General features: G+C 33.2%; 1 protein-coding gene across 1 annotated transcript; it reads left to right on the top strand.

The window, feature by feature from the left end:
* The first annotated feature begins 344 nt into the window (after positions 1–344).
* LOC140892134 (phospholipase D alpha 1-like) lies at positions 345–9,929 on the top strand. The gene is made up of 3 exons (XM_073300890.1): positions 345–636; positions 7,284–9,147; positions 9,252–9,929. The coding sequence occupies exons 1-3, from the start codon at positions 544–546 to the stop codon at positions 9,683–9,685; spliced, it is 2,391 nt and encodes a 796-aa protein (XP_073156991.1). The 5' UTR covers positions 345–543; the 3' UTR covers positions 9,686–9,929.
* Positions 9,930–10,923: the final 994 nt, after the last annotated feature.

The following is a 10,923-nucleotide window of genomic DNA, read 5'->3' as shown; positions in this document are numbered from 1 at the left end:
TCCGAAGACTCATCTGACCATCACTTTGATCCGATCCCAGTATTCGATCTGGACCATGAACTCATCTGATCACCAAGCTCATCTGATATGTACTATTTGATCTGATCTCTTCTCTATTTTTATTCAATCTAATAGAAGCATACTTCAACATTATCAAAAATAAAATTGTTTTTTTCAATTACAGTCCATTAATTTGATATAATATTCTTATACTTTCAAAGTTAATTTGTAATTTTATGTATTACCTAATCTAATAACTCAAACACGCAAGAAGATAAAGTCAGTCAACTCGGTTATCCCCAAGCATATATGCATGTTAAATAATTTTTTTGTATTTTCATGTTTTCACACACAATATTTATGGGGTCAAAAATCACGTTCTCATATAATATCAATATATATATATATAAATATAAGCTAGTAGGATTATCTCAGTTCAATAATTTATGCGAATTCATCAATATCGGAAATTTGAGAGAAACTGAAGAGGAGTTGAAGAACAAAGGCTCGGGCCGGGCTTGGATTGATCAGAGCAAATAATTAATGGCACAAATTTTGCTTCACGGGGATCTTCATGCAACTATATATGGGATTGATAAGCTTCACATTGGATTCATTGCCGAATTATTTCACAAGGTATTTATTTATTTTCAACATAAAATTTTCTCGTATTCATCGAGGTTTTTAATGTCGTGAATTCGAAATTAGTTCGATGAGTTTGCAAACCCAGCTCGGTTTTGAAGTTCCATACATGAATGCTAAAGCGATTCCCAGTAACATAATATTTTTAGGATTTAAAATCGATTTTCGATTCGATATATGTTTCATCAACTCATTTTATTCCAAGTATTTCTTTACTCCCCGATCGAGCTATATTTGTTGGAAATCATAATTAGTATTTACTAGATTTGTATGTGCTAATTAATTATTTAGATCTTTTAGAAAATTATTAATTAGTTGTCAAGTTACACAAGATCAAATTACAAATTATTATCGGTACAGCTTACAAAGCATGAATTATCATTCAAATTTTTTTGTTAATTGGAAGGATTAATAAAACATATATCTCACTTTCCTAGCTTCTTAAAACTTTCATTGCATCATATAATTTTTTTTATTTTTATAATTTCTCATTGTTTATATATATATATAATTGAATTTTATATTTACGAAAGCAGTATAATTAAGAGTGAGTTGAATTTTATATTTATGAAATTGAAATTGATCTGTCAAACCATATGATAGGAATTTTTTTGCTTAATTAATGAGTCGGAAAGAGATGACGCTTTTGGTTTTGAAGAATATTCCATGTGAAACTTATTGATTGGATCGATTTGATTTAAGTATTGAATTTCAATCTACTTTAATAACTTATAACTCCGAAATCTATTGGTTTGATAAAAAAAAATAATTATTAAAAAATTGTAATTAAATAACGAATTTAAATCTACAGAACATTATCCAGACAACATGAATAGATTGATTGATAGACTTTTTTTTAATTACTCACAATTGTAATAGCCATTTAACTATTTAAGTTCGCTTTTCTGGCACCAATTAAATTTTGTTATAGTGCGCTATTGCATTGCAACGCACACCTAATTTTTATTTTTATTTTTCATTTTAATGGTCCCCGCAATTTTGAAATCGTGACTTTTTCAAGAACATCCATTATAATATTGGCCCGACCCACAGAATAATAACAGTAACAATAATAACGATGACGAGTACGATGAAGAAAACAAAATAAAATGTATCACGATATCGATAAGCGTAATTAATGTTTGATGTTATGTGTAAAAATCAACGAATATATACGACAAGCAGTCGCACCTCATAAGTCATATCGACTAATAATCTCACAATCTCGTCTAAATATTTGATAAAATAACGTTTTTTGGAAAATTCAATTGCTAAACTTTTCGGAAAAGTTCTTGTAATTGGTGAAATATAAAAAATATTAAACAAAATTTTTTTTTGGAAGAATTATATAAAATAAATACTCGGGGAAAAAATAGAGAATTTTACTCGAGTTTGGTGGCCAAATTTTGAACTAAAAGTGGGTAGGTGGGCGTGAAAAGAAGTTATTTGGCCGCCATTTTTTAAACGTGAAAATTGATTTTATTATGGTGGTGATAATTTGTCCCCTCAATTCTTGTCGATTACTTTTGGAATAATTTTTCAGTTTTGGATTTTTTAAAGATAATTTAATTTGTGGTGTATAAATTCTACCCCTAGAGGTCACATTAACTTGACCCCATCGGTCCCGGGTTAGAACCCATGGGTTAAAAATTTGGAGTTTTTAGGACATTTAACATAACTAACAAGAATGGTTGAGTCTGATTACAGTTATAGTTAACCAACGGTTTTAATTTTCGGTTCAGTTTTTATTTTTTATTTTAAATTAATTTTTTTTGATTTATTTATACAAATTCAAGAAAACAATAAAATGAAACTTAAACTTAAATATGTGTCGCATATATATTCTTTTAATTCTTGATCTTGAGATTGGAACAATGGTTCATCCCATCATTTCTAATTTTCTAGGATTGGGGTTGCCAAATCGTTGAATAGGGTCATCTTACAATGGGTCGCTTCATGTCCCAAAGCAAGGAACCATCGACCAAGTTAGGTTTTAGGCGGGATCCGTGCAATTAGGGATGTAATATAAAGTCGAGTCGAGTCGAACTCTTCAAGATTAGAGTTTGACTCGTTTATAATTGAGTGGAGCTCGAACTTTATTAATGAATATATTCATGCTCCCAAGCTTGTTCTATATTTTATTGAACTTAAACAAGCTTAATGAATATAAATTATAAATTTAAATACTCATTGAATTCATTAAAACTAAATTTTATGTATAGAGATAAATATAATATTCTTATTAAAATTTGTAATTTTATTCTAATAAATAAATTTTAATCGATTTTTATATATTGTCATGAGTAAAAGTATAAAATTTATAAATCAAATATCAAAACTATTGTTGTTTTATTTAAGAGTTGACTTACGAGCCTACTAACGATACTGCTTACGACCTAACGAGTCGCATATCGTAAAGTTTGAGTTTGATTCGTTTATATTAACAATACTCATTAAATGAGTTTTCATCGAATCGAGTTTCGAATAGCTCACGAGCGGCTTAGTTCATTTGCATCCCAACGTCAAATGATGATTAGTGGTTGCCTCTTGATGTGATATTTTTGTCTCACATCAGTTAAAAATAAGATGATTTATAAGGGGTTATAATGAACTTCTACAACAACTTGAATTAATTGTTTTCATTAAAATATGACAGATACAAATTAATTGCTCTATAAACTCATTCATGTGCAGTCGCGCTTCTGCTGGACTAGACTAGTAAACGTGTGTTACATTGAGTCAATATAATATGTCTGAACTATGGTGCAAGTGAGTAAACTACTTGTTAATAACTTGATATATAACAGTACGGTCAAAACTCGACTTGAGTTTGATTTGACTGAGCTCAAGTATGTACTCGAGTTGAGTTTGAGTTTTAGTTGTTTGAACTACACAGTACTACATAAAATTTTTTATTTAGAAAATACAAATTTTAAACGATATTTAAATCAATGAATATCTAAAAAATTTAAACCCTAAAATTTTTGTTAATATGATAGGGAGACTTTCGAATTTTCGAGCATAAGTTCGAATACATCTCGATAAAAACACGATTCGAGCTCGATTATACTCGACTCAACTTATATTTACCTTTAGTCTGAACAAATATTGTATAGTAATTGAACTAAATCAATACATTATACCAACTAATAAAAATAAAAATAATTGAACTTTTTTGGAGCAACTGATTAAAATGTCAAAATATATGATACATATTGATTGCTTTTAAAATGGAAAATTAAACACTTGTTGGAATATTCAAAGCATAGCCTTAGAATCCCATTTATTGAAATGTCAAACTAAATAAATGATAAATTTCAAGTTTTTGACAACCATAACATAAAAAAATTTCAAGTTGGATCGATCTGGGGATAAAATGAATTTGTCTTTTAAGTCTGCGTAGTAGTTACATATGCATTTTAAATTTAATACACAGACATATTAAGAGTCAAGAATAATTATAGTTATCTTTAAAAGAAGAAGAATTATGATTAGCTATTATTAAGATTGGACTATTAAGCTTCAAAAAAAAAAAAAAGATTGGACTATTATAAATAAAGTTTTTTTTTTTTTTTTACATACAATAAATAAAGTTTTTATACAACAGTACAACGTATCGACTGAATTATTGGTGGGTCCGTATTTTCCTTTTGAAAAATCACACTTTTAAAGATCAAAGTCTTGCTAGATAAGCATGATTATCACAAAATTTCCAATGTCCCCATATGATTTCTTTGTTATGCATCCCCTGTGAACGAACCATCTTTTTAGGGTTTTTTTTAATTTTTTTAATTTAGTTTTTTTAGTTTTGTCACTGTTTTTCATTGCACACCGGATAAATAAGGGATAATGCAATATCCTGCATACCAAATTAGCCAAGTATATCACATTTATCAAGTTTTGTGCAACAATAACATATCATCTTTTTATAAAATAAAAGTGTCTTATATGGTGTTAAGCTAAATATTTACTCAATACGCATATGGGTGGTTCGGTACGGTATACCGCATATCGTACCAAATACCGCATACCGTAACCAGAGACGGATCCATTCACGGGCTCTCATGGGCTGTAGCCCAGCCCTAAATTTTAATTTTTTTTACTACCCATAGCCCATTTAAAGTTTTTACTTAGATCTCATCACCGCCTTTCAGCCCAGCCCACTTCCTTGTTATCATCCCTATCACTCGGTAGCCGGCCTCTTCGCATTTTCCTTCCTTCCCTCAAGTAACCTCTGTTTTTTTTCTTTCTCCTTTCTTAATCATGTGGTTTATTTGATCATCTATATTTTTACCTTGTGAAAATTTTGCTCAAATTTTGTGATTGGATTACGATTGTCTCTGTGTTTAATTCATATACTTATTTGCTTTATATGATATTGTCTATTACAACTTACACGTATAAAATCTAATTTATTTCTTGATTTAATAATCATGCTATGAGTTTGAGGAATTAATATAATAATGCATGTAATTAAATTTTACAGCTTTGTTTTTTCAAAAATTTTCCTCTAGTCTTGACCATCTATTTCAAGAATTAGACATTTTAAAATATTATTGTGCATGGAATGAAAAATAAAATTCTGCACTCATACAATCTGTTTTTTCTCAAAGTTATGTTTTAAAATATCATACGGCTCAACTTCGTTGAGCTAGCTGTATAATATTATATATATATATATATAATTTGTTATATTTTTTTGTAATAATTATAAAATAAGTTTAAGCCCACCCAAATTCTAATTCCTAGATCCGTCTCTTACCGTAACGAAAATTTTGGTACCGAAATTTTCGATACCGATACCGTACCGAAAATTTCGGTATACCGATTTCGGTATGGCATAAATCCACGGTACGATATCGGTATGATACCGTGTATATCGATTTTTTTAAATTGTTTTTTTTTAAAAAAATATCGATATACGCGGTATCTTATCGATACCATGTATATCGATTTTTTTTCGGTATACCGAAATACCGAAAATTTGAAAATCTTATACCGATACCGATACCGATACCGATACCGATACCGAAAATTTTACTGTATCGAAATTTTTGGTATACCGAAATTTTCGGTATATACGGTTTTTTTGGTACGGTAAAGGCGATATGACGACATTTCGGTATTTTTCGCCAGTCTTAAATGCGCATCTAACGGATGGTGGTTGTCGGTTCTTTGGCACAAACAAAAATCGATCCTTAGATAAATCTATTTCCTTTTTTTTTTTTCGTGTTTTGTGAAGTTTAATAACATATTTTTCTCAAAAATAGCATAAAAAATTTGAGATAAAGTGAAATAATTGATTATTTAAAAACACAAAACCTCTTAGAGATAGTTTTACGGTTTGTTTTGTGATACATATATCTTATTCGACTTGATCAATGAAAAAAATATTATTTTTTCTGCAAACAATATTATTTTTTTACTGTAATATGGATCGTTTCGATCGGTCTCACGTGAGAATTATTTATTTCAAGATGTGAATTTTGTTGCTATTGTTTGTTTGCTTTTAAAAATATAGTTTGTGTTTACAATTTGTCAATAAATTGGGGATAAAATTATTTATAATACGAAAAATAGCTCATGTCGCTCTCTTTTTCATGTCCCTGACACTCGTGCACATCCCTCGATTTAACCCCTACATGAGTCAATGAACATTTGATTCATGTGGGATGGGGTCCTCTTCAGGGTCAACTTTTATAATATGATACGAAAAATAGCTTTAACCGCTTGGTTTTTCAAACTATTAAAAAACCACAAATGAATAAGCCATCGATTCTTTCAATTTACCGACTGGTATATTGAACCGTGGGTCCGTGGCTGTTAAATTTGAAATTGAAAATTTGTTAGGGATAGTTTTGTCAAAACCGTCTCTAAAATTAGATCGATCCGTAATAATTGTCTTCATGTTTTTATTGATTTTCAGTTCTTCTGAGTCTGAAATATGGTATCGTGCGATATAAATTTTAAAATTATGAAATACATTTTTAAGATCAAGAATCGATCTGAATTTACAGAATATAATATAATTTGTAACAAAACAATGACAAAAGGAACGGAGGTCATTTCATTCTATGCTAGAAATAGCAAAGGCATTTCATAATAGTAAACTATAACATAAAAATAGATCATATATAGCAACATTAATGTGTTAACATTTTAGAATAAAACAGAACATGAACTTATTTCACATTATTATACCTATATTCATTCCTTCTTGTTCTTGCTTAACTGATATCGGTGGTCTAGAATTATCTGAGGTCAGAACCATGGCTCACTTACCCTTTCAAGGTTTGAAATCAAACGATCATACGTGAAATCTCGAGATCGCTGAAAAAATCATATGTTTTCAAATTTTGAGTACGTATACTCTGAAAACACGTATCACAAGGTGCGTGCACTCAAGATTTGAAAGCATGAAGATATGATGTACATGCTCAAAATTTGATAAAACGAAACATAATAGGTCATTTTTCATGGAGAGTTTTTAACAATGTCAAGATTTTATGATAAGAATAATGAAACATGCACTTCAACCCGTAACCACCATATATATGGTCTTATGAGTTCTGACCCTGGCCTAAAATATTCAATGGCATGCAATAAACAAACATGTCTAACTTTCATCATATTGAATACAGATAACTGGTTCAAAGCTCTATGCAACAATTGATTTAGAAAAGGCTCGAGTTGGAAGAACAAGATTGCTCCAACATCAGCTCACACATCCTGAATGGAACGAGTCTTTCCACATATACTGCGCTCACATGGCCTCCGAAGTCGTGTTCACCATCAAACTCGACGACACCATCGGAGCTGAAGATATAGCAACAGCCTCCGTACCCGTCTCCGATTTGATCCAAGGTGAAGTGATCGACAAATGGCTCGAGATCAAGTACACTCATCACAAACTGTTGCATGAGCATTCGAAAATCCATGTTAAGCTGCAGTTCTACGACGTTACCCGCGAACGTTGTTGGGCTCGAGGCATTAAAAGTCCCAACTTTCCTGGAGTTCCTTTCACTTTCTTCCCACAGAGGAAGGAATGCAAAGTCACACTTTATCAAGATGCTCATGTTCCTGATGATTTCATACCAAAGATTCCTCTAGCCGGTGGGAAATTCTACGAGCCAAACCGGTGCTGGGAAGACATATTCGATGCCATTTGGAATGCGAAGCACTTGATCTATATAACAGGTTGGTCTGTTTTTACGCAGATCACGTTGATACGCGATAAGAGGAGGCCTAAGCCAGGGGGTGACATGATTCTTGGTGACCTTCTGAAGAAAAAAGCTAGTGAAGGTGTGAGAGTACTAATGCTCGTTTGGGACGATAGGACTTCGGTTGCAGGGCTTAAAGACGATGGACTAATGGCCACTCATGATGAAGATACGGGGAAATTCTTTCGAAATAGTGATGTTCATTGCGTGTTATGCCCTCGCAATCCTGACAATGGGCGTAGCTTCATCCAGAACATAGAAATCGGGACCATGTTCACTCATCACCAAAAGATTGTGGTGGCGGATTGTGCCATGCCTAATGGAGGTACAGATAAGAGGAGAATTGTTAGCTTTATAGGTGGGATCGATCTATGTGATGGCAGATATGACACTCAATTTCATTCGCTCTTTAGGACTTTAGACTCCGCGCATCACGACGATTTTCATCAGGCAAATTATAAGGGTGCAACCATTGAAAAAGGTGGTCCAAGGGAGCCGTGGCATGATATTCATTGCCGATTGGAAGGGCCAGCAGCTTGGGATGTTCTCTACAATTTCGAGCAGCGATGGAGGAAGCAAGGCGTGACCGATATACTATTAGAACTTCAAGAACTTGATGAAATCATAATACCCCCATCTCCAGTTGTGTTCCCTGATGATCACGAAACTTGGAACGTCCAAGTATTTCGATCCATAGACGGGGGAGCAGCTTTTGGGTTCCCTGATTCGCCCGAAGAAGCAGTTAAATCCGGGCTAGTTAGTGGCAAAGATAATATCATTGATCGAAGTATTCAAGACGCCTATATCCATGCCATACGACGTGCAAACAATTTCATTTACATTGAGAATCAGTACTTTCTTGGAAGCTCGTTTTCTTGGTACTCGGACGACATCAAGGTCGAAAACATCGGTGCTCTACATGTCATTCCGAAGGAACTGTCGCTAAAGATCGTGGATAAGATCACAAACGGGCAGAGATTTACAGTCTACATCGTGATTCCGATGTGGCCGGAAGGGTATCCGGAATCAGCATCAGTCCAAGCTATATTAGATTGGCAAAAGAGGACTATGGAAATGATGTACACTGATATAGTCCAAGCCCTCAAATCAAAAGGGATTGAGGCAAATCCTAAGGATTATCTAACATTCTTTTGTTTGGGAAACAGAGAAGCAAAGAAAAGTGGAGAATATGAGCCTTCAGAGAAGCCGGACCACGATACAAATTACGGTAGAGCTCAGCAGGCCAGGAGAGGAATGATCTATGTCCATGCCAAGATGATGATTGGTAAATCATTTCATTTTTCAAAATACACACACTTGCAGCACTAAAAATGAAGTTAAGTTATGTTGGCTTGAAAATCCAGAGAATAATTAGTTATGTACTTGCAGTGGACGACGAGTACATCATCCTAGGATCCGCGAACATCAACCAAAGGTCCATGGATGGGGCAAGGGATTCAGAAATCGCAATGGGAGCCTACCAGCCATACCACTTATCATGCAAACAGCCAGCAAGAGGTCAAGTGCACGGCTTTCGGATGGCGTTGTGGTACGAGCATATGGGACTTCTGGATGACTCTTTCTGCCATCCACAAAGTTGGGAATGCATTCAGAAAGTGAACCAATTGGCTGAAAGAAACTGGGAGCTTTACGCGGCGGATGTCATGGAGGGTGATCATTTGCCTGGACACTTGATGACCTACCCGATCGAGGTGTTGTCGGATGGGAAGATTACCGAGCGGGCCGGGACGGGGACTTTCCCGGACACCAAGGCTCTGGTTCTCGGTACTAAAGAGCTGCATCTTCCAATCCTCACAACTTGAAAAGAATTGAAGTGTTAATATCATGTGCATTAATAAATGGACACTTGTATATGCAATGTACTAATTACTAATGACAGTGCAAGTGTTGTATGTTTCACATTCACATTCTTCTGGAAAACCTGAGCTTCACTTGTAAAATTAATTATGTAATCTTGGCGTGTTAACTTGCTTAGTTAGGCTGTTTTCATAGCTGAATTCTCGTGGCAAGATTTTGGTATCAAGAATGGATAAAATATTGGACTTGTTCCATGGTGTGATCAGGGACGTATACAAATAGAATCAAGCTGAATATCAACATGTATACTTGGGCTCGTATCGGAGCTTGTGTTCGGGCTTGACTCGAAATATTCTAATATGTTTGCGAGATACTCGACACTATTTCTCGAAAAAATAGAGCCTGAAACTCAAAATAAATTTATTTACTATATAATTATATTATCTATAGTATTATATAATACAAGAGGGGTCTATAGTAGAATTTTGGGGTCATGACATTTTTTTATAAACCAAAAAGTACCCTTGTAAAATAAAATAAAAAACACTTCATCTTAATTTAATTAAAAAAATATCATAAAAACATATTTAGTCAAATTTTTTATTTATCTATAATTATGATCATATCTAATAAAATATTTTTTTAACTTAATCTTTACTTTTGAAGTTGTAAATGATTACGTCTCATTTAACATAAAAATATTATAAAAAATTATTTTATATTTTTCTTTTGGTTAGGTCTCTTGTGAGACGTCTCACGGATTAATCATGTTCATATTTACATAAAAAGTAATATTTTGGCATAAATGCATACTTTTTCATGGATGACTCAAATAAAAGATATGTTGTAGTGACTCGCTCTGTAATCAACTACTAATCATACTTACGTATGCAATTAAAACTTAAACAAAGATAATCGGAGAAACTGTGGAAAACTTAAACCAAATACTATCAACCCGGCAGAATACAATCGGTAAATCACTGGAACCTAATCAATACAACTCAATCGAATAAATACCGAAAGAATGTCTTAAACTAGAAACCTCTGTTGACCCCTGCTACCAAAGCCCTGGTCACTGATCAACCGCTGATCTCATTCTTGATCCACCTGCAAACCTGTACCATCGAATGGGATGTCCGAGATATAAACAGAGACGTGAGTGCTAACGCCCAGTGATCGAGCAAATACTACCACAGAGATTGATTTATGACAAAATTATCTCAAGTATTATTCTTTAGTTAAT

This window comes from Henckelia pumila, chromosome 3 (assembly GCF_033568475.1).
Source record: "Henckelia pumila isolate YLH828 chromosome 3, ASM3356847v2, whole genome shotgun sequence".
NCBI classification, from domain to species: Eukaryota; Viridiplantae; Streptophyta; class Magnoliopsida; order Lamiales; family Gesneriaceae; genus Henckelia; species Henckelia pumila.
This window is presented reverse-complemented; position numbering and strand designations above follow the sequence as displayed.